Genomic DNA, 25,932 nt, shown 5'->3' on the forward strand with positions numbered 1-25,932 from the left:
AGAAGAAGATTTGCCAGATTACATCAAAGCATTTCATTTAAATTCTCAGGCAAAAGTTAAAAGTATGTTTTCTGAAGTTTTTTGATGTACTTTTGTCCTTAAAAAAACAAAAGTACATTTAAAGTGTCAAACTGTTAGTGGAGTTAATAATAGTGATGTTAGATTTGGTTTGATTTTAAATATGTTAAAATACATCTTAGCCTTTCTTCAGGTTTGCATATGAACTTCTTTTAAAAATACAAAAATGTGAATATTGGCTTGGGCTGTACGGAGCATAGATGTGTGGGTTATCTTCTGGGCTGAAGAGGAGTCATAGCGTGCATCGCCATGGAGAGTGAAGCTGGAGCAAAGTGAACTTAGTCTCAGTGAGAGGTGAAGGCAAGCAAATAGCTGCCCTGTAGAATCGGTACATTTAGTAAACGCAGCCCCTCCTGACCGGACCACGCTGTTCATATATGATCTCAGCAGGGGGGGGGGGGGAATGCAACAACCTTCTGGAATTCCATGTTCTATTTCCTCTCCAACTCTCCCCCCATGCAGACCTCCCCCCTCTGGAGAAAAAGCAATCAGGCTGAGAACGGTGCTCCCGCAAAGTGAGCCAGCAGGGGTCCTCCTCTCAGCTCCCATCATGCACTGCTTGTGGGAGCTGAGAGGAGGGGCTGCTAATGTTGCAGCTCCTGAGGAGAGGGCTACAGGCGGGGTTTGGGAGCGGCTGGAGCCCCCCCCCCCCTCAGTTCTCCAGGTTGGCCCTTAGAGAGCGAGGCTTGAGTCTCTGGTGCAGCCGGTAGTCCTGGCTGGCGGCCCGGCGCAGGGGTCCGGGGGAGGAGAGCTGGGGGTGGGGGAGGGTCTGAGTCCTGATGGAGCGAGGCACGGCCCTGCTGCAGCTCACCGAGCGCCTCTCCTCTCCGCCCGGGGGTGGGGTCTCCAGCTGGGCCTCACACAGCTCCAGCAGCGAGGCTACCTGCTCCCTCAGAGGCTGGGACTTGAACCTGCGACCCGCCAGGTAGAAGAAGGCCTCCACAAAGGCTTGGAGTCCCATACCTGCAACACACGGTGAGGTTCAGAGGAGAGTCAGTTATGACAAAGCCAATAATGTGTCTTTTGTATGGAATGAACAAACTAAATGTCACGTGTTTATGTGTGCGCTTCAGAGGTGCGTGTAGGACGAGTGTCTTTCCTATGGACAGAACGAAGCTAGCTTTGTTCCTTGTTTCTAGTGGTTGAGCTAAACCAAATTGTTGCAACCCAGATCCTGGTTCTGCTGGAGGTTTCTGAGCTTTCATTCCATGTTACTGTCACCAAGTGTTGGAATTGCTGTGTGTCAATAAATAATGTCTAGACTTGCTCATTATGAAAAGTTCCCTGAGAAAACTTCTTCTATCAAATGTCCAAACAGAGACAATTTCCATGCAAGTCCAAGATGTTGGTTGTTGTAATACTCATGTTGGCCACAAGAGGCTACAGTGGCTCACTATCCCTAGTTCGAATTAGGGTGAAAGCATTCAGGTTGACATTTCTTCATGCTGTATAATGTTATGTTACATAACTGTCCATTTCACCTGTCAATCATATAATAGAAGACCAGATTTCTTTCTCATGGCTTCTGTAGATATGAACTGTATGTTAACACAAAGGTAAGAATCATCCAAAAGAATACAAAACTAGTCATAGTATGTTGAAACAACATGGCATAGTATGTCAAATAAAATAACGTCATAGAAATATGCAAAATACCTTTTGAATTGTCATTAAACAATTGCCAAAGCTCTGATAATTATTCCGTACTTTAGCCTCTGTTATTGTCGATCAAGAAGACCTAGACATTTTTTATAAATAATATATATAAAAAAAGAATATGAGAATAATGAATAAAGATGCCAAATGACAGAGGAGCGACATGGTGAGAGTGTTTTGCTGTGAATCCAAACTGCTACAGATCCCAAGAAGCGAGCATTTCCCTAAATCCCTTCATGTGTCCTTTCAGAACTTTGCTGCATATCCCCAAAATAGAAAAACATCATATTGTGTTGCCTCTTATTGCTTCCCCACAAATCCTCCAAAGCACATCCAGAGAAATATCAGCGCCTGAAACTCGAGTCCCTCTGAATACGTATGAGCTCATTCTGAATTCAGCCCACCACCTCCTCCGTACAGACCCTTCCATCCTTGTCCATGTGATCTCCATCCATCCGCTCCGCCTCGCAAACATTCCTCGCAAGGTGCAACGTCTGAATAATTCATGTCGGAGAGTCTCTTGGCTGTCACATTGTGATCTCTGCTCATTTACGCTAGCGCACGGTGTCAGAGGGAATCTGACAAAGAATGACAAGCAATTATCTCCAAGCACGTTATTCGCTCCGAGTCTCAAGGATATCGGGCTCTCTGTCCTTTACATGTTGTTCCTTTGGAGGGAAAAGGTTGTTTTTGCACCCGTGTCTAAGTGTCCCTTTGTGCGTGTGCGTGTGTTACCTGCTTCTCTAGAGTCAGCCATTGTCCCTGACCAGCGGCGTGTGATGTCTATGTACAGGATGTCCACTGAGGCCATGGAGAAGTTACTGTTGCTCAGCTTGCAGGTCCTGAAGACATGGTGAAATCAAACATGTCAGTCTACACGTTTCAAATCCAACTGAGACGTTAGTAACTCATCCCCTTTGCAGTCAAACATATTGTCAACAGTTCAAGGACATGGAGGGATTTCAAACCAATCACAATCACATGATGATGGACTACAGATGCAAACATCACACTATTATTTGGGGTTATGCAATACCTAAGGAATGCAAAATGATACACCTTAGGAATAAATATGATTATATGAATTATATTGATAGATATTTAACCAAGATATTATTGATCACAAGCAAGAATAACGAGAACTTGGTATGAAACTGAATCCCCTACAGAAATGATTTTACAGAGATAACTGCTAAGAATAAAGTCATGTATCATCTTAGAGTGAGAGAACATGTTTTTTTGGAAGAAATGTATCATTTATCACACAGTTGTATGCAAAGACAACAACTCAATACATATTAAAGTTTCAAAATAAAAATCAACATGTTTTTAAACCAGTGATAATTGTTTTGTACAACCCAAAACAAGGAATGGATCTATAGAACTGTTTTAAGTAAATAATATCATTACATATATATTCAATTTGTAACTTTTTCTTGAAGAAGAACACAGGACAAATGATTTATACACGTTGTAAAAGACAAAAATAATGCCATTCATCTTTATTTGAAATAACGGACTGCGCACTGAACACAATATGATTTGAATCTAAATCATTGATCGATGAGAAAAGGAGCTCAGATGACAGGGCATTCGTACTCACAGTGTCTGACTGCTGCTATGCTGCCAATATGAATGATCTTGATTGACAATCAGGAAGTCATGTAACCGCTACGGCAGAAGCTAACGGGGACCCAATAGAATAAATGGATGAGCTGTGTACCTGATGAAGGTCCTGAAGGCGGTGGGGCCCAGCCGCATGTTGCCTTTGACCCCCAGGAAGCGGATGAAGAGCGCGGCGATGCGCTCCACCAGCCGCAGGTAGTTGAACTGTTTGGTGTATTTGGGGTAGACCTGCTTCAGACACAGAGAGGGCAGAGCTCCTTCATCGGGGCTCCTGTCCTGTGGCTCCGCCTCCATGGGGATCTCCTCCCCGTGGTCCAGCCCACCCGCCCTCAGGTTGGAACTATGGCAACCAAATGGTAGGAGGGAAATGAAAAGAAAAACATATTATATTATAAATGTATTGAAAACAGAAGCGAGCATGTGGATTTAAGGACAACTAAAGTCCCTACTTTACTGCTCAGGCCCTGCAGGAAAGAAGCTGGAGAACAAAAAGCGACCCGGAGTTCCAGGTCACCTGAGGGCGGACGTAAAGCACAGAGATTTCCTTTTGAGTCTGCACTTAGCCTGGATTGGCGGGGGAAAGGGGAGAATAATGTCCCTCATCTCACTGCCTTTTCACTGCCTGTGCTCACATTCACAACATGTAATGCAACAGTAGATACATCTACACGCGATACATTTTGCATGTAGAATGAAGATGTGTTTTGAATGCTTATAAAGAGAAAGTTAATACTCCTCACAAAGTTTGGAGACTTAGTTAAGTAAAAAAGGAAGAGTACTTCTGATGGGAGTAGCAGTCTGACTCGTGAAAAACGTCACAGCCAGGAGAGCCTCTGGAGAAGCTACAGAGGATCTCCACAGAGCTTTTATTCTATTATATATTCTATATAAGACATAAGTCAACAAACAGCCTGAGCATGAAAAAAAAGAGCAATATTAATAATGACATTGCACATTTAGCTTTTAGAGGTTCATTATTGATGATAGATGCTATGAATGCTGATGAGGCAGAATATAAAAGCACTTCTGTCCGTTTGTATATTCAGCATCACTGTCACAAGAGATGGCTTTCCATGCAAATGAGGAAGTCAAATCTGGTCTTAAAATATTGAAAGAAAAGTTTTGAAAATGTTTTATGAGATAGATGCATTCACAATCCCTAGTGAAAAGGGAACCCTGAGGAGTTTCTCTTGAAACAAAGTCCTGCTTGAAAGTGTCTCTCTCTCTAAAGGCATTATGTGTATTGCCAAGACCTTAAAAAAGTGTTGAATAAATGTTCATTAAAAACTTGATTGTTAAAAGTTAAATGCTGATATGCTGTGGAGGTATCGGGCTCAGTTAAGAAAAAGTCCTGAAACAAAATAAATGTATGTTTTATATTTAGCCAAAAGGTCACAAAAAAAAAAGTTATAAACACATTATTCAATAATAGAGTAAAATATATGTTTAAGCATCTTATTTAGCCATTAACATCTTTGTTTTGCATTTGTTTTAATCTTAATTTTTTTTTGTTCATATTCTCATTTTGAAAAACACTTCTGAACGCACCCTACTTCTTTACTTTATACATTCAACGTGCAGTTTTAGAATCATTTATAGTAATATAATACGTTGGTTGGTTTATGACAGACAGCTCTGTTCACTTATAGCTTTTCTCTGTAATATAGCATTAGTCATGGTTTCGCATGCATTTCCCCAAACTTCCCCACAGTACAGGGTGTATGCAGGAATCCTGAAGTCACATGTAAGACCGTTTAAGACCTTTTGTAAGACCCTTTCTAGGGCTGTGCAATTAATCGTATTTTAATCGCAATTACGATTTTGGCCTGCCACAATTACGAAAACAACATAATCGGAAAAAACGATTATTTTGCTTTGCTACTGTAGGTTGTGACAGTGCACTGCAACATATTTGATCTCATTTATTTGTATTTATCATATTTATATATGTTTATTAGCTTGTTGAAGTGCGCTCCAAAATATTTGTTGATCTTGTTTATTGGTATTTATTATTTTGATATTATTGATTTAAATGTAAATATAAATGTATAATTTATTTTATTTATTGGTTTTTCAGTTGAATTATACGTTCAGGGTAATCAACAGTTAAAAGATACTGTTCAAATTATTATTTGTATTTTGTTTTAAAGTTCAATAAATTGATGTTTTCAAAGTCAATGAATAATCATATTTAATAATCGTGATGTCAATTATTGACCAAAATAATCGTGATTATGATTTTTGCCATAATCGCACAGCCCTAACCCTTTCCATACATTTTAAGACCTCATCGCCACTTGGAGTTCTAACCGGTTACATTGGCGACACACTTTATCTTCCAACCATTTGGACGCAAACTTGCATTTCCCCATAACCATGTGGTTTAACAACCGGCGTAAACGGAACTTCACGCGCTATCAAGCAGTGAGCGTGCGATGTCCTGTTCAGATGACGTCAAATCCAACGGGATGCCATAAATAAACTACACAGAATCACACTACACACCTACGCAATGATTACATTCAGGCAGACTGTAGAATACAACCTCTTTGGACAATTTATATACTTATTGAAAACAAGCTACAAAATGTAATACCTTGGAAAATGCCATTTAATACTTTTTAATACTTTTTAATAGCCTACATTTTCGCTACATTTATTTATCAACTTTTAATACTTTTGAAGACCCCGCGGACACCCTGAGGTAAAGTATGGAACGAAACCTAAGTAATGAATTTATATTGAAAACGTCTAATTCACAATAAACATGTGATGAGCATCAAGTCTGATTGGTCACAGTCCCACTCATTTCCACTTCTTTAAGGTCACAATGCATTCATCTGAACGATGCGCTCTGCACCGCCTGCCTGCATCTCGCTGCCAGCTCTCCCATTGTGCTTCCACCCAGGGATTGCCTCCTTCTCACAGAACATGAAGATGAGTCAGGCGTTTCTGCACATCCTCACCCTCAGGAATGTGTGGGAGTGTAGACTCTGTGCTTAACAGACATCTCCCGCTCTCTCCTGTTGGCTTTGCAGAACTTGTAACTGTAGGCCAGTATCAATTAGGCCTCATCCTTTGTTTAAGTGCATTGTGCAGTGACTTTGAGTAAATGCCATCATATCATAGCAACCTGAGCAGAGGTCTCATTAGTGAGAGTCAGTGACAACACCTGTGTGGGGGTGCAGCGCCTTAAATAAACTCCAATGGTCAACACAAGTAACGAAGGAAAGGCAAAGGGGATACAAACGTCAAGGGGATTCAGTGCTGCTGACTTTTATGAGACAGTGTCTTTCTCCATGAATTAGTAAGCAGTGTGAATGGCACACAGAGAGCACTGCTGCATGTTTAATAGAATCAATCATCCTTCAGCAGCCAGAAGGACACCACCCACATGTATTTAGACAGGACGGCTGGGCTAAAAACAGACACATCTTCACCAGAAGCTGACAGACAGACAGAGAGGGGAAGGTGCCAGCAGAGGGAGGGGAGAAAAAGATGGAGGCTAGGCCAGAAAGCAAAAGTTGGCAGGATATTAAAAAGACTTACAGACGCCTGGTGCTAAATGTTAGCCGAGTGCTAGGACTAATTTAGCTGTCATTACACGGCAATTATGGTTGTTCCGGCCTCCTGGTGAATGAATCATCAAAGCTGACTGTCGAAAGTCTTCAAATGTAGAATTCAGGATGTATTGGCCGAGTCACACCAAAACACAAACAGAACTAATTAGCCTCCCACATGCGTGTAAATCAGGTGTGTGTGTGATTTAAAATATTAACTTTTTTCACTTGTCCCTACAGTATCACCACAACTACAAGAATCACAGAAATATAACACATCAAGAAGTATAACATTAACAATGTACTATATCTATGAGTCACATGAAAGTGTTCAAATGGGACATCTCCCTAATCTGCAGCTCCCCTCGGCTTTTTGGAGCTTTAACACAGGTTGCAGCTCATCAGCTCTTTTGGTTCACTCCCCTCTCATGGACACATTCACAAATAGTAGATCGCAGCCCCCTGATAAAATCACCATGAAATTATTATTTTTGCAACCGCTATCTGCCCCATCTCAAGGTCTGATTCCTAAAAGATATTGAGCTAATTATAATGCAGCCCAAACACAACCATAACGTTTTTGCATCGGATTGCACTTATCCCTTTGGCAATAATGGCCAAATGTTGCCTTCATGCCAAGAGCACAGTTGGCAGAACAATGGCAGAGAGAAATGAGAAAAGAAAAGTCAAGCTAAAGGTCCTGGCTGACCTCAGGAAAGGTATTTCAATCTGATAGTGTGTAACCTATTTGGGCTTTAATGTCCCAGTCTGTGAGCGCTGTTTCAGAAGCACACCTCCAGACTGTAAAATGATATATATATATATATATATACACTGTATCATTCAAGTTATTTTCAACATGAGGGAATTCAAAAAACACAAGCAATGTCATGGACAAGTGCACATGTTCAATTATTAAATGTATATTATTAAAAGAAGATCGACATGATTTGAAGCAGAAGCATAAGTCAACACATGAGTTGGTGTTATGTTATGCTAATGACGCTCTGTAATGGCAGTATGTGTTAATAAGCAACTATTTGTTGACACAGAGTTGCAAGGTGTGGACATTTGTTCACATCTTGTTTCTGCTGCCCCCAAGTGGCCCCACAAAACCTAGTAATGCAGCTTTTAGATGAAGGGGTTACGTGTATGTATTCAAATATTCCACTGTGAAATAAACTCACCTCAGTTACCCTTACCTACCATATCATGTATAATTGTATAACCTATTATTTCTCTTTATGCAGATGATGCCTTAGTTATCGTGTCCCTTGCACACTATTTTAACAAATGTGTTGTTTGTTCCCACCCACACATCTCTCATAATGACTCATAAATCACCCTCAGACATCATACACAGGATGAATGAGCTTTGTGTGAGAGTCACTGATACCATCACAGAATACATCCCCATTAAACCTCTACCCCCTTTTCTCCAAAATGACACTTTTCCCCCTTTTGTTTGCCACTTTATTTGTATTTATCTGTTTTATATAACGTCTCACTCAGTCTTCTTTATAAGAAAAACAGTTTTTCCTCAACTGTATCTCTGTATTGTGTGCCTGGTCAGTTCTCACCTCTCTTCCACTTCATCTTGACAAGTCAAATTCATACGTGGGTGACTTCAGTCTAAACCCTGCGTTCTGAGCGACTGAATCCCATAAATCCCGCTGCACAACAGCTGTCAGAGACCACAACACACGTGTGTTTACGTGTGGCTGCACCATCTGTGCTGTTAACACATTGCTTAACCTCCAGTAACGATGTCGAGAGATTATGACCTTCGTGGAGGTATGTACAAACAGTGAAATGAGCCAGATGATTTAGAAAATCATAGGCTAAAAGCCACATTTTCACAATACAACAAATATTATTCATATTAGTCACAAGGAAACAGGATGAAAATGGGGCTGTGAGAAACATGTTAGCTCAACCAAAACTGAAATGTTGTGGCTGATACAAACATAGATATTTGAAAGATGTGTTTTTAATAAATGTCTTGCAATATTTATAGGAAATATGAGGTCAAAATCAATATAAAAAATGTAAGTGGCATTGGATGAAAGGATTAGGAGTCTGTATAAGTACGTAGATTGGAATTAGTTGAAATGAACAGAATTCCAATCATGTATTTGACATTGTGCTGGAGTGTAAGTCATTCATACACAAGATGTGATTCTGCTGATTCTAGCTGGATGAAAATATAGCAATGCGGGAGGCATGAGGATTAAACGTATTATAGTCGCATTATATCGATGCGTTACTCATCATCATGAATGTAATAGCTAAGTGGGTATTATCCCCGAGAAGATATCCCCGTCGCTGGCAGAACAAAGCAGATCAAATATCTGATATGGAACATAATCTGCGGAGGAGGCAAGAAATGGAGAGAGAGGAAATAAATGGAGATGGTGGTGGAATAGAAAACAGTAAATCCTCTTGTCATTGAAGAAAAACTGATTAAAGGGGGTACAAAAATAAAATGGTGGAGGAGGTTTATTGCCAGGCAGCACACAGGGCTGGTCGGACGCAGATTGAGCCATCACACTCGTACAGTTGTGTGTGAATCTCCACCTCGACTCAGCTGAATCACATTTTTCCATTTAACAGGCTTATGGAGCGAGCGGTGCAGAGCTCTGAGAAGGGAAGGGTAGCGTAAGGTAACACATCCTTCAAAATGGACTCTTTTAGAGGATTTTTTGAAGGGGGTTAAATGAGGTACTCTTGCATGGTCAGAGTATTACAGATGACGGTCAGAAAGGCTTCAACTTGGAGAAACAAACAGGAGTACTGGCACTGCGTTGGTGGCGCAGTGAACTAGTGTGTTTGGATCAGGGGAGCACAGGTTCAAACCCCACTGCAGTCAGCATGTCGTTGTGTCCCTGAGACACTTCACCCCAAATTGCTCCTTTGGGGATTGTCCACAGTAGAATAGAATAGAATTGGGAGGGATGAAACCCTCTTTAATGGTCACAAATGCAGAGCACACAGCACACACACAGTGAAATTTGTTCTCTGCTTTTAACCCATCCTAGTACCAGGAGTCTAGTACTAGGAGCAGTGGGCAGCTATTGTACAGCGCCCGGGGAGCAATGGGAGTGAGGGGGGGAAGGGGGATGTCCGGTGCCTTGCTCAAGGGCACCACGGCAGGGCAGGAAGTGAACTGGGACCTCTCCAAGTAGAAGTCCACACTCCATATTTTAGGTCTGGTCGGGGACTTGAACCGGCGACCCTACGGCTCACAGTCCAAGCCCCTACTGACTGAGCCACTGCCGGACTATTGAGACAGTATTGAGTATGTAAGTCGCTTTGGATAAAAGCATCTAACAAGTAACATGTAATGTAAAAATATACAATCTATGATACAAACTAACCCTAGAAAGCACCAAAGGCACATACACAAACCAACCTATCAAGGCAGCGCTAGACCAGTAACTCCAGTGTCCTGAAAGTGTGTGTGTGTGTGTGTATAAGCACAAGTCATTTGTTTACGCCTCTCGTCAGTATGGCAGGTGTGTGATCAGTCCCATGTGAAGGAGCTGATGCTGGTGTGTGCGTGTGTGTGTATTTACATTGAAGTTCTCTTGTGGCCGGGGTCCATAAGGCGCAGTGTGTCCCTGATCACCCCCACTTTGACCTCTTCGTCGACCGGACTGGGAACATATTCAAAAACTCCTGGTGCCATCTGAGACCAACACAAAGATTTATCACAGCAAAGGGAATACAAAAATATCACAAAACTATGACAAATACTGAAGATGACCTTCACTCTTACCTCCTGCTCATGTTCTATTCTCATACTGGGGTTGGAGTTGACCTCTAATAGTACTGGCTTCAGGTTCTTCATCAGCAGGATGTCAAACCCTAAAATCTGAGAAACAAACACATCTCTTTTTATTCATATGTTAGAGAAAGAAGATTGTATACTAGAGGTGAACAAAAGCCACTATCTTTATCTTTTTATGTTTTAATCAGATTTACGAAGAAAGTGGTCATGCCTCCAATAGAAGTTGTTAGAAATATATGGATGTGTGTGTGTGTGTGTATAGTTTCAAGCTGTATAACTGTTAATAGTCTGGATCTTAATGGGCAAAATTAAATGAGATTAGTGGAATTCTGATCTGATGAAAGAAGTTCTGAAACTATTCCGTTTTTAAACAAATGTATGCATATTTTGTATTAACTTGAGTATTTACATTTGTTACACTGTTTCTGTTTCACCCACCTGAAAGCATGTGGGTCCCGGTTTGCCAGGAGGTATTTCAGCCTGATAGTAGACTCTAAGTTCAGGCACCACGGCGATGGTGGTCTTGATGACGAGGGCGATGATGTCGGACCACACCTTCTTGATGTCCACGCCTTTAGCTGCCAGCCTGTACAGCACGCTGGAGAGCGAGCGCTTGCTGCCTGTGCTCTGGCTGCTGGAGTGGACAAAGTTTCCACTGTGGACGTTCAGCGAGTAGTTTGTCAGGTGCATGAAGACATGGCTCAGATTCTTCTGGCTTGGTTCCTACAAAATCAGAATAAGAGTTGCATTCATTATATGTACAACTGCAGTGCTGTTCAAAAAGTTCCTTTTCAGATAGAGCCGATTGCTCTTCCTCAGGTAATGCTGCTCGCAGCTTTTTCGAGAACTGCTCATCCAGACAACTTCACTTTAAAAAAGATTTACAATGGAAAACACTCAATAGGTTGACCATGGGCAATTTCCATTATCTTGATAATTGTGAATATTCTCACATGAGCAACTTGAAAAGCCTAGCTCACTATTATGGTAGATAAGTTCAACATAGATCCTGATTGAAAATAAAACGGAAAATTATAATGTAAGAAAGAACAGACTCACAGAGACGCAAGATGATAAGGCAAAAAGAGGCTTTAAAAATAGTATTTTATATATAAAATATATTTCCTGTTTTACATGTAGTTAAAGCATTTTATTTTATTTTGCCCAGTGAATATGTGCATTTTGAAAAATACATATTTTCTTCTGCATCTTACAATAAATGTAGGAACAATAATATGTTAATTCCACTTCAGGAGAGACTTGATGTTCTCTACAATTAGGTGGAAAAAAACAATCAAAAATGAAATTTTGTGCATCCCATGACCCCCAAAATAATTACCTTACCATTTATAATTACTGTATTTAAGATTGTGTATTTTTTGCTCTATTGGTTAAAAACTCAAATCGGTCAGAAAAACTCCTTCCATTTTAGTGACATGCTATAAAAGTGGAAGTACGTGTTTCATGTCATCGAAGCAAATGAACAGCTTCAGAGTGAACCTGTGGACCTCCACAGCTCCGTCATGGCTACCTGGTACGGCTCGGTGCAGAATCGTGTCAGGCCTTCCTTGGCAATGTAGATCTCCAGCGGCTCCAGGGACTTCAGCAGCACGTACAGGCGGATATCGAACTTGAGCTTGTCAATGAGCAGCGGCCTCTGGATGTACTCCTGGACCACAGCCTGTTTGGCCTGTGAACCCACCATGAGCTTCAGGTCACTGGGGTCACGGATGAGGTAGATGCCGTCGCCCTGAGAGCCCCCATCAGGCTTCACAATGAAGGTGGGGTTCACCGAGGCATCGTTCTCCTTCACCATGCGGATCTAAAGCAGAGGTGGGGGTGGGTGAGGATACGTTTAACAAGAACCTCAAAGACAGTTTCTGGTAAGACTTGAATCACACATTTTCACAAGCCGTTGCAAAATCTAAAACAAAGATCCCAGAGATTGAGTGAGAAAAGTTTTATGGTGGTTTATAAAATGTGTTATCAATCCATCATAGGTCCTTAATATCTTATGCCAGATATTTTATTAAATCAAATAATTATTAGGCCTTGCACTGTAACTTTTGGAGCTGCATTTTATTCATTTCTTATTACATTTCAGCTTCTTTGAATATTCTATTTTGTTTAGCTCTTTAATGACCGATTTAAATTGTAATTAAAAGTAGTTATGTTTATGATCATTTATTTCAATGCTATTCATGTCTTATGTAAAGCATTTTGAACTGCAACAGTGCTGAAATGTGCTGTAAATAAATGTGTCTTGAGTAAATGTTGACAGTGTGACATACAAAACATTTTGAAGGAGGTTTGGGTCTTTTTTGTCCTTCAGTCTTGTCTGCTGCAAACATTTGGAATGCAAACTGTGATATTCTGGTGCCCCCTGCTGGACATATTATAATATTACTACCAGTTTGCAATGCGATATGTCATTTTTTACTCTGAATTTTTGACCATCTGTGCATGCAATTTAAAGGTCTCCTATTATGCTATTTTTAGGCATATATTATGGGTCTCAGATATATACAAATATATAAAAAACATGTCTATGATGTGTTTTGCTCAAAATACCTAATCCCTCATATCCCTCTGTTTCAGCCCTGTTAGAGAACTGCAGGTTCAGGGACCTTAGCTTGGAAAAAAAAGAAAAGAAAGGGAGAGCTAATGCCTGCTCAGAATTCTACGGGATACAGGGAAACACTGCCGTGATGAAATGCCATATCATGTTCCAAACCACATCAAGAATTATTTCTGAAACAGTATGGAGCTCAAATGCTTTTTCTCTTGCCGGTTATACCACAAGGTGAGTTCCTTTTTTGATGTCCTACTTTTTTACACATACTTTCTCCAGTACAGGTTAGCTCCGAGTGTTAGCAATGGTTGCTAATGTAAACAAAGACCATATTACGTTCAAAACAGTCGTCGTCGTTTCTGAGAGCAACGTTTCTGATAGGGCTGATCTGGATCAGCTCGTTGTACCCCCGTTTTTAGAGATTTGGGTACGGAGGAAAAGAGAGAGGGTTTTATTTTCTGACACTGCGCGAGTTCCCTACGGAGCCCTGGAGGGTTCATAGAGAGAAAAATAAATAAAACGAGTCCACGTTTTATTTATTCGTGCCCACGAGATGTAATTCGTGGCCTCAATTTAAATAAAACGAGGCCACGCTTTATTAATTCTTTCTCGTGCGCACGAGATACTTTCTCGTTCGCACGAGAAAGTTACCGGTGCGCCAAGTAGGAAGTGGAGCGCACAGGAGACAACCGTTTCATTGCAGACTGTTATGTTTATGTGGGGAAATGGCAGTGCATACCTTAGACTTCATTTTAGGGACATTTCGGCCAGAGGTGTAGAGCTATTTGTTTAAGCACCGGATTAGCAAAACAGGAGAGTCTGTGAACCAGTCTGCCTTGATCTATGAATTCATGTGCGTGACTCTCACAGTATCTGCTATCTGCGCGCAGAGAGCTGTGTCTTTTACGCAGCGCCTTCACTGTGTTTACCTTCAGAACAGCTGAATAGAGATCGAGGCTGCTACGTGTCACACACACACACACACACACACACACACACACACACACACACACACACACACACACACACACACACACACACACACACACACACACACACACACACACACCACACACACACACACACACACACACACACACACACACACACACACACACACACACACACACACACACACACACACACACACACACACACACACACACACACACACACACACACACACACACACACACACCACACACACACACACACACACACACACCACACACACACACACACACACACACACACACACACACACACACACACACACACACACACACACACACACACACACACACACACACACACACACACACACACACACACACACACACACACACACACACACACACACACACACACACACACACACACACACACACACACACACACACACACACACACACACACACACACACACACACACACACACACACACACACACACCGTAATAATCGGGCAGTTCGATGTGTCTAACCATAAGAAAGTATCTCGTGTGCACGAAAAAGTATAATTAATTTAGCGCACTAATTAATAAAGCGTGGACTCGTTTTATTTAAATTGAGGCCACGAATTACATCTTGTGCGCACAAATTAATAAAACTTGGCCTAATTTTATTTTTGTTTCTCTCTATGAACCCTCCAGGGCTCCGTAGTTCCCTGACACACCAGGGACACATATTTATGAATAAAAGACATAAAAAAGTGCATTTTGCATGATAGGTCAACTCATCTCGTCGTATCATGTCCAGGATCATGATATGAAGTATACCTGTGTGGAGAACTGCTGGCACTCCTCAGGCAGGATCCAGGAGCGGGGATAGAAGTCGTACTCCTCCGGGAACAACTCCTGCATGGTCCGCACCGCCCGACTCAGGTTGATCTTCCTCAGCATTTCAATCATTCCTGTGACAAAAAAAAAAAGAAGGTATATGATAAATGCAAGAGTCTGACATGTAACATCAAAATTAGGGCAGTCAAGTTAACGCAGACAAAAATTAATGCCACTAACTATTTTAACGTGCGATTAACGCATGTGTATTTGTCCTCGGCCTGCCCCGTAGTTTCAGAGCCCAAAGGCTTGACGTTGTTGTTGTTAGTTGGATGGTGGGAGATTCTAGCGAGAGATATGGATTAAAAAAAAGGTGTTTTCAACAGCAAGCCAAGCACACAGCTGATGCTGACAGCCCCGCTCCTGCCGCTCGCTTGCGGCAGACCACGCTTGAAAGTTTGCCGGGGAGACGCCTGGACAACAACAGCGATAGCTAACTGGGTGGCTACAGCTTAACATTGTGGAGGACGAGGGGCTGCGTTAGATCATTCGGATCGCATCCAACGTGTCGACTGCACATCACAGCGCATTATTTTGACCCCTGTGGGAACTTCAGTCTCATGCGCTAACATTTATAAATTCTCGAATAAATAAGCGTGATTAGCATTTTAGACCAAATCATGCAGCCACAACATAACCATCATATATTGAAGATACATAGTAACCTGGAGACTCTATTGATGTCGATTTTGATGTACATTTCTCACTAATACAATGATCTCTGAGTCTCTAAAGTAATTATTATTGCCATGGCATGAAAAGGTTAGCATTGGCTCTATGAGGATCAGTCAGGGTTTAACTAAATCCCTGCTGTTGTGATCACTCAATACTGAGCACACATGAAGCACTGCGGCCTGAAATACATCCATCTCTTTGATTTTAGGTGCTCTACATCTAGAGGAGGTTAGAGAAGCTGTGAAATACCTGGGAACTTGTTCACCTGCCCGGAGACAATATTTTCATTATCATGGAAGGAGACGCCATGCCAGTAGATATCACAGGGCGCTCGTCTCCCCAGAGGAAACTGCAGAGGGAGAGAAAACAGAAACATGGGGAATGAAGATGGTTACAAATAATGATTTGGAGGATAAACATTTACTTCTCTCTCACATTTTTGTTTATTGACATTTTTTAGGACATAAAAAGGATCAGAAATCAAGTTTTACATTTCAATGCCTATATCAGGTTGTACATAGGTAAATATCACTGTTCATGGAGAGATAGTAAATTGTATATTAAAAAGTAAAAAATACAAGAGATAGCAATAATACTATTAAATATGTTAAAAGAGTGTGTTATTTAAAAAATAATATAAAAGAAAAAAGTAAAAAGGTGAAGGTTAATTGATTCATGCAAGTTAGAATATTATCATTTTTCTTTTAAAAATCACACTTTTTTCGCATCAGTAAATGATTGAGAATCGTAATCTTAATATGACTCAGGACATTAGACATTAGTGGGTGTTTGTCCTTATGGAGTCATGCAGAATGCAGGGGTAATCTTGCCGTAAGATGGGAGGCAGTGCGTGTTCTGTTGTGATGAGCTGGGAAACGAGAGGTATTTAGAGATCCAGGCGATCCCCCTGGCACACGGCACCGCTTTTGTCTTTAACACACCTCTACTCCAGCACACATCCACACACTCCAAACCATTTACTATCCAACACATGTGCTGCTACCATGAAATTAAAGTCACTGCTTTAGTGTGTGTCACTAAGAAATAGCACCCAGTGTTTTTAAATGAGTTGTGGTCACATGCTATCTTGAGCCAGTAGAAAGCATCATTGACTAAAAAAGCTCAACTAAAGTTAGCGAGGCTGTATTTTCCTGCATAGGGGGGTTAACAACGACCTCACATGTACAATCTGCTTGTAACACGCAGGGAGGCACAGCTGTGCTGCTCCTCTTGAATTGAATTATTTATTATTTCAACATAGGGGGATGTATAGGGAGCAGGGGGAGGAAACTTTTAGCATTAAACACTTCATTTCCTGCATTATGGTGCATTTTTATGCACTACTTTATGTTGGAAATGTTCCCATTTATGTAAAGAAAAACACAAAATGAAGGCAGCAGGTGACATCTTTGTAAATATAATACTATATATTGTAGTAAGGGTGCCCGGCATCCTGTATTGTTCAGCCTGCTGGCCTCTGTTGTGACCAAGCGACCCCAGACTCATGTGATATGCAGCACATTTCCTCTGTCACACACTCTGACTTTGTGTCCAATTCCCATAGCACCATGACGTAAAGTATGCCAGAGAGAGTCTCCAATAATCCATAATCCAATGGAAAACTCCCATTGTTTTTATGTCAGGGGAACCAGAGCGATGCTAACTTGCGGGTTGGCCTACAAAAAACCATCAACCCTGCAGCACTGTTCAGGAAGCTTTCTCTCTTCTGATTGCATGCAACTAGAGAAAACTACCAACAGAACCAACATATCCAAAATATTTAAAGTTGCTTTGGATACAAATATCCAGTAAATAAAATGTAAAGTAATGTAATAATTAAGGGCACTGCTAAAATCATAACCAAGAGTTGTAACAAGGACAGTAAAACGTTAAATCAATAAATGTTTTTTTACTGTCTTTTATACTATGTTTACAGTCCATGGGGGAAGGTCTTCATCCTGAAAATCTTCTGAAACATATCTGAATAATTTATTTTAAAGATGTCCTCCCTGATTTCCACTTCCTCATTAATATATTAAAACATGACACAGCCCACATCTGAGCATCAAGACATCATCGTTGAGCTGCGAATCCTTTAGTCATGGAGGCCATCTTTAACTGCATTACATCAGGGCTCTACATCAAGATGTATTAAGGTCAGGAGGAAATCCTGACCACTTCTTAAAGCTGTTCTCATAAGACCCGAGCCACTGCAGCTACGAGTCAGATCTGTGACAGAGCATCTCATTAATGAGTTAGCATCATAGCGTGTGAAACAGGGAAACCTGCTCCACAGCCAAGAGCTGCTATAAATACTGCCACACCTCTGCCAGTCTGATCCCATCAGAGCAGCACGTCAATTAAATTGAGATGATTTTCTAAATCCGAGAACAAAAAATAGCCATCTTTTTCACAAATGGAGACATAGAAACATGGTCTTCCCGTGTTGTGGAATAAATCATGTGTGTGCTAAGTTTGTGTTTTTAAGCTACTTTATGAATGAAGAAACTTTGATATCTGAAACCAAGCATAAGGACATTGGGCCTCGTTCATCAAATGTTCTTCTTCTTAAAATGCACCTTTTTTTTCCAGTTTTCTGAATGTCTTTTTGGCATTCAATGTTTACTTTTTCAGGATTTGTTCTACTGCAAGTACCAAATCAACATTGAATAAGCATCCCAGGAATCTTACTAATACTACTAAATATTGAAAAAAAAAAATGTTATGACTTTGATGCTCCACACTCTTTCAAATCGCTTGAACATTCTTTACTTATTTCTTGAAACTTTTCCTTTTTAACTTTCTGTATGCACGGCACTGCAGTCTCATGTTCTTAAATGGCCATTTGCACAACATTTACCAATTTTCCACTGGCATGTGCTCTCAATTTACAAGGACAAAGGGATTTATCTTCATATTAGGTAAACAGGTACGAACAATTCTACAAAATTGAGAACATATGAGTGCAATGCAGATTTTTCTTTGGATCTTTCACAAGAACAAAAGAAAAGCCTATGAGGGTATAATAAAACGAGGCCCATTGTATTCGACAACCATATATAGGCCGGCAGAGAAAGGTAGTTGAGTCCGTAGGGACTTGGTTCAGGAAGCAGACTGGACTGAGTGCTGAATGGTGCCTGGAGAGGGGCCAGTTCCTAGAGTCTACATTTCAGTGTGCGCTGTGTGTGATGATTAATAGTCGCTTTAATTAGAATCATTCGATATTTAAAGTTGTAGAACATCTGTTATGTAAAAAGCATCTAAAATGTTCAGTTATACAAGTTATTATTTTCCAAAGGTGCTCCAAGGCTGCCTAGGTGGCAGACCATTTAAAATGTCAGCTATGTCTGTAGAATCCTAATAAAAAAGTTCATCCCTCGATGCACGGTTATTAGTCTCATCTCTTGAAGTTGTCATCTACACCCTCAGGCTTGCCAACCTCTCTGCCTAAAAGAGGACTAGAGGTGTTATTGGATTAGAGGTGCTTACAGCTAATCATTTCCCACTGTGTGAGAGCAGGCCATATGCTGAAAGTCAGTTGACAGCTGTCCTTCTCAGGCCAAAACAACTGCAGATGTAGAGAAGAACTTATTTGGATGTAAATGGTCATTAAATGGTAAAGTATTTTTAGTAGGGTTCTATCAGGTAACCATAGTCCGTGTATAAACCTCATCCAACACCACCTTAAAACATCCAAACTACCCTTTTAAGTTCTTCATATTACAAATCGCTAACGTTGTTCAAGTGATGCATATTCATCTCATAATTAACAAACAAGCTACTCGCGTTTCAACGGACCCTTCAAAGATGTTGACAGGTACTTTCAAAATGTCAGGAACTATAGCGCCCTTGACTTTGTCGGGGGTGCACGGTGAGGACAAAGCGTGGTAATGTATAGGCCTTCTGTCTACTGTTTCCAATACCAGACCTGCAAGGGGTTAAGTGTCACTGCGTGGTCACCGGTGACAAGTAGAGACTTTACTTCACCAATGTCATCGTGTTGCCCTTCTTTACTTCTCATGCATAATGGAGACCATGTTAATAATGATAGCTGGTATTAATTGCATCACATTCAGTAATACATATCAAAAGAAAAGGATGATAGATTAGTTGACTAACTGTTAAGTAGTTGATGGACAGAAAGAAGTATGTTTATATGCAAACATTTAATTTATAGCAGGAGATCTCCATTTTTAAGAGGCTGAAAGCTGCATGTCCTGCTATGTATGCATGAAAATTACTTAAATCATAATGAATATCAATAGAGGATAACTTTTCTGTCAAATCGTTGCAGCTCTAACCAGTACCTTAGTGTTTCATAGGAATGAGACCTGCAAAGCACATGGGTGAATATCAATAGCAAAATCATTAGAAATAAAGACATGTAGCACACCTCTTTCCACTTCAGCTGCCTGATGCTCAACTTCAGGGCTTCCAGCGAGGTTTTGGCTTTGGACGTGTCCACAGTCACTGGCCTTCTCTTCCTTGCGAGCTTGAATCCATCCTCTTGAATGTTTTTGGAAGGACGCATACTGACCCCATTATTCTCATTATTCTTACCCTGCAGTATTTTTCCAGTCCCTTTGATGTGAAGTGTCCGCTCATGCCCTAGTTTATTCACGTTTCTCCCACCATGCAATGACACATCCAAGCTGTGTTTTCCACAAATGTTCTTGTCATCTTTCCCCATCTTGATTCGACTTTTCCCCCTATGTTTAAAAGTGTTGGACACGTCTCTCCCGGCTATGGTGATGCTGGGCGGGTCTGGGGAGACAGAGGCGGGGGGGGACGAAGACACGGCCACCTGCTCCTCCTCAGCATCCACACCCTGCTTCTCTGCATCCTCTCCGAATGATTTCATTTGCTCGACGTGAATCTTGACTTTTACATAATGCTCACTCATAATGCGGTATGCTACGTGCAGGGAGGCTGCTGAGCAGGGGACAGTTGTGCCCCACAGTGCAATGATAACCCGGCAAGCTAACGGTATTCTGGAAGGATGTTGAACGCATTGCTAGCTTAAGTGGCTCATGAAACACTATAAGCCATTCAATTATGTCAGGTCGTTTAATAAACAGAGTCTTTTTAAGCTAGTTACCGGCTCACAGCTCATGTTAAGGGGAACAAATAACGCTAGACGTTTGCCAGATGGCCACAATAATACAACTTTAAAAGGCTAGCGAGTGTCACAAGCTGGCGTTGACTTGCCCTAACGTTAGCACTTGTAGCTAGCAGCCAATTGAAGATAGCTAAACCTGCCGTTAACCTGTCATTTAGCTAACATATGGGTCTGTGCCGTTGGCGTAACTACCCGTTAACCCATGACAGACTTTACCTTACAGGTAGCGTTATGTATATGTCTGCGGCCACCAGCAGCGTTGTAGAGTTGCCAACAGTTAGTCGTCCGCTCTCTGTGTATGTTATCGTCCCTGTGTTGTGAAGCAGAGCAGAAGGCAGAGCCGCCCGATGCCCAGCCTCCATCTGCTTTGAACACAGCTGATGCTGCCTTTTGAGCTCCTCGTAATCTCCGACTTCCAAAGACGTGTTGGCTCTATAACTTTTACTATAAATACATGTTAAGAAAAATAATTTATACGTGTAATTTTTGCTTTAAGAGTACGATTTTAAACACTGACATATTGTGAAGCTGTACTATGTCTTCAATTGGTTTCTGCTGAGATGTAGTATTTTTTTCCGACGTCACCTGAAGGCAATACTGGGATGCCATGTTGTATTGACTGTGTCCCCCAGATCAAAAACATCCTTAACCCTCTTCTCTTCACCCTACTGCGGGATAAAATAGGTAAAACTCTTTAAATAAATCAGTCATTTATTTAAATTGGGTTAACCAATTTTGGCCCTCAGTATTTTGTATTTATTCAACCCAATTTAAATAAATACAGTAATTTATTTAAATTGGGTTAACCTATGTCTCTGTGGACATTTATTAAATTGCTCTGGGTTTTATTATAAGCACACATATTACAATTATTTAGCAATACAAATATTAGATTTCAGGATCCCTCCAACAAGTCTCATATAGAACAAAATAGAATCACCCTGGTAACAGACATTCTGCATCATTTACAAATCACATGTCTACAAGATGGCTTCAGAAAAGCATGGACATAATAACCGATTAAAAGATGTGTGCTCATAATTTCACACCTTATGGTGTTAAATGTCTGTTGGAGTGCATGACCAGGGCAACACTCCTTGCACAGCCAGATGACATCCCAGAGTTTCTGTCCACACATGTGGATGAAATGAGGCATCATGTCAGGGATGACAGATCAAGAGATAACAAGGAGGTGGCCTTTTGCTATGAAGAGCAGTGGGGTAAGTCAGAGTGGCATTTTGATGAAGGTACTCTTAAGTATTGAACTCTGCTATTGGAATAGTCTGACAGTGCCTTAAATTGTGTTTTTGTAATGTCATGTCTTGGAGTATCTTCAAGTGCTTAGTTTTTTTAATGACTTTTTCAGAGAATATTTTCTTGCAAGGGGAGTTCAAATGTGCCGATGAATCTCCTTCACCTGCATTCAGTGTGTCCAGTACATACTCTGAGTCCTTCCTGGTGTCACCTTCCCCTGAGGTGAGATGGTGCAAAAAGGTTGTCTGCTACAATGAGGTTAAGCGATACTGGATGTTTTCATTCAATAGCAGCCATGTCATCAGTGGCGTTTTTATATGTACAAAAGTGGTGGGGCACAAAAAACTTAGATGTCTATATATAAGCTTCTGCAGTGACGTGCAGTGAGGTTCATGGCTGGCGAGGCACTGGCACTGACTCTTCAGGTTTACAAATATTATATTTTGACCTAAACCAAAATATAATATTATTTTCAAAAGCTTTTTTTGTCTGATGCTTCGATTAATTTTAAACAGACAGTTCAACAAAAGGATACCCAAAAAATGTCATTTTATCATTTAAATATTGAATTGTTCTCTCTTAGTAAGATCCCATTTTCAATAAAATGGCGGTCTTACCTTGACTTGAAGATGAAGTCCATTTGCCTATCCTTCTGGACAAACATTTCTATTACTTTTTTGTAAAAGTCCTCCTTATCTTCTTGTAGTTTCAAAAGTCTATCATAAATCTAATCGATAGATTTATGATAAAAAAATTATAAAAGTAGGGTAGACATGTGGATGTTATCCGGCTAATCAAAACGTGCATTTATCTAACAGGTACGTTTCCCACAGATCTTATTTACAGCTATTTTCTAAAATCCTCTGGAGAAACCTCATTGCTTTTTTGTGCTTACTTCCTGGTTTTAGGACGCGTCACTGCAGCTCTCTCGTCTCCTCTTCACACACCACACTTTTCGCGGCACACGTACTTACAGCCAATCAGCTCTGAATGATGTGAGATGACGTATGGTGGGGATGGCAGCTCCGTGCCCCTCTGGTCATTATTTTTTTGCCACACACATTAACGGGGGAAATACTCTGAGCATGCGCAGTGTAGTTTTTACAGTCACCGTTGACTTCACAGCGAGAGGGAGGGATACTCTCTCCTATCAAACAGAAAGCTCCTCCACAAGTTACAAAACAAGAGCAGGGACACAAATCAACCAAAGGGCAGAGTGAGTATACCTGCCGTCTCAATGATTGCCCTTACCACAACAAACCTAAAGAAGGGTCAGCAGCTGAAAAGGAATCAGGGACGGTCAACACCAGCACTGGGCCTACAGTAAAAACAGATCCAGGGCTGCATAAGTCCTCAGAAGGGTCTGCATTTTATGAGGTACGTGTCCCATACAGACCAAAGGGAGGGCTTATTGTAGATCCAGAACTAGTGCCAAAGAGAACCAGGCCAGGACACTTGACAAAGAGGACAACTGCTGCAGAAATCACCTCGCTTTATGGCAGCCGGTGCAATTCCTACGGTAGACGAAGCGCTGGCATAAAAATAACAGATCTGTCAATCATGTTGCTAACCATACACACCTGCCTTCATCTGAAACATACTGTCCATGGGATCAGATACAGGTGTATGCATGTGAAGCAATGTACTTCATCTGCACAAAAATAAAATGAGCAATGCAACTGATGTTATTCCATTATTCATTTCTCAACACAAACTGAACTTTCACATACAATCTTTCAACTGGGAATTCAAACAGCAAACTCTTTAGGTAAATAAGCAAAAACACATGTCTCCTTTTATTTGTCATAACACTGTTCATCTCTAAACTATACGAATAATAATTTTTGTAATGGTTGTATTGTGAATGTGAAGCATCACTTTCAAAAATATCAAGACAAGATGAGCACTCTAACAAAAAATGGCATCAGATCCAATTGATCAAATTCTGATAGAAGGAGTAAAGAGGTTTGTTGATAATCGGTATTTGACACGGTTTGCTAGAGCGTTGCATTGTAAAAACAATGACCAAATACGTTTCTCAACAAGCTTTCTTTTCCATGACTTAGACGAGATGATGACACTCAGTAAAATTGGGTTAAAGCTTTTTTGCAACCTGCATTTTTATATTTTATATAACTATTTATATTAAATGTTTTTCAGAAGTTGTCACATTGAGGTTTATAATGATGCAAATTACCATAGGAAATATTTATTAATTTATTGGAAAAATCACAAAAACTGTCCCTGGCCTCCCTAAATAGTACTTTTCCTTTTTTTGTATTTATACATTTTTTTTCCTTTAAAGGTGCACTTTAGGATTAAACTCATTGAGAAACATTGAGAAATCTGTGAATGTAGATTTTATATGGTAAAATTATATTCTCAAATGTAATCTTGTAGAACACATTGTTTTTTAGAATAATACAAATATTAAAGTGACTTTAAGCCATAGGCTGAAGCAAGGGATCTCTGGGAGAAATCAGACGGACAGGAAGCAGAGGAGAGATTTGTGTCGGCGGACTAAAAGCATCTCTCTCCCGGCTGAGAGCCCGCAGCTTCCCCTTTAAGGAGCGCAGTGATGAGTCGTTGGGAAGCAGACTGCTCATCGGGAGACCCACTGGCTATTTATATGTCACATTTTCTCTTCTAGCTTAATCTGATGGGATAAATAAGATGATGCTTTTGAATTAATCGGATTTGTTGGTGATCGCTGGACTCTGAGGAGGACGATGACTTTAAATCTGGGATGTAGCCGAGATTTTCTCCCCCATATGGAGCTGAATTGTGAAATTGCCCCATTTCAAGGACGCTCTCTTGATATTTTTTTCTTCTTATGAACGATGTGTTAAAAATAGCATTTTGAAATACCGTGTGCGTCAGCTCTGTGGCATTTTTGCAGTAAATCTGCGGGAAATATTATGGCAGATGCGCTGGGTTTTGGTTATTTGCGACGCATGGCGCAGGTCTGCCCTGACGATGTGATCAGATAGTGGTCAGGTTCCTCTCTCCTCCTCACCAGCCGCTCATGATGCCGAGAGCTCTGCGGAGACTGGTCCATATGGTGCTGTTCTGCCCTCTGTCCAAAGGGCTGCAGGTATGGAGCCCAGCAGATCTGCCTTTGTGGCTACCAGGGTCCATGATATGCAGTGGGGATATGCATCTAGATAGGCTATTAGAGCTCCTACAAAATGAAATACAATTTGACATGCTTTACTTGAGTAGGCCCGTACACATATTTTAATATACTTGTGGGTTACCTGGCTGCCGCCACTTTTTAATAGCAGGTAGCTGGCTCCTCCACATTAACCTTTTCATTTCTCAAAAAAATAACAAACATTAATCCAATGGGTTAGGGTTATTTAGAGAGTCTGAAAAAAACAAAAAGTGGCGACAGATAACACACAAGTAGCCTACCATATTTTATGTTAAAGTGTTTAGGTACACAATTATTATAATAAAAAAAAAAAAAAAAACACAGGGCAACCATGGAAAAAACCTAGCCTAATAGCAATAATAATAATAATAATAATAATAATAATAATACAATTGTCATAGATAATACATAATTATTATATTGAATACTGCGCAAATAAATACAAATAATATTCTAATAAAATTATAAGTAAATGCAAACACACGATTCTTGTATCATCATAGGTATATTTATACTTCTACGCCACTACGGTTTAAAGGGAAACATTGTTTGTTTTATTCAAATGTAATTTATTTAACATAAAATAAAATAACAATATACAAACTAAACTA

The 25,932-nt window shown here is 40.6% G+C and overlaps 2 protein-coding genes across 2 annotated transcripts in view; one reads left to right on the forward strand and one right to left on the reverse strand.

Annotated features, from left to right (window-relative positions):
- On the reverse strand, nt 1-21,195 carry ttll11 (tubulin tyrosine ligase-like family, member 11). The gene is made up of 10 exons (XM_034122723.1): nt 20,188-21,195; nt 16,044-16,143; nt 15,060-15,193; nt 12,242-12,532; nt 11,149-11,433; nt 10,699-10,794; nt 10,496-10,608; nt 3,458-3,700; nt 2,470-2,576; nt 1-1,041 (listed from the first exon to the last, which is right to left on the reverse strand). The coding sequence occupies exons 1-10, from the start codon at nt 20,695-20,697 to the stop codon at nt 731-733; spliced, it is 2,190 nt and encodes a 729-aa protein (XP_033978614.1). The 5' UTR covers nt 20,698-21,195; the 3' UTR covers nt 1-730.
- A 3,920-nt stretch (nt 21,196-25,115) lies between these two features.
- The window catches only part of dipk1b (divergent protein kinase domain 1B), a 5,743-nt gene continuing 4,926 nt past the window's right edge, over nt 25,116-25,932 (forward strand). The window contains exon 1 of the mRNA XM_034123366.1: nt 25,116-25,261. Within this exon, the coding sequence (XP_033979257.1) occupies nt 25,193-25,261 (69 nt within the window). The 5' untranslated portion in view covers nt 25,116-25,192. The remainder of the gene's footprint in view (nt 25,262-25,932) is intronic.

Source organism: Trematomus bernacchii, unplaced genomic scaffold (genome assembly GCF_902827165.1).
Source record: "Trematomus bernacchii unplaced genomic scaffold, fTreBer1.1, whole genome shotgun sequence".
Classification (NCBI taxonomy): Eukaryota; Metazoa; Chordata; class Actinopteri; order Perciformes; family Nototheniidae; genus Trematomus; species Trematomus bernacchii.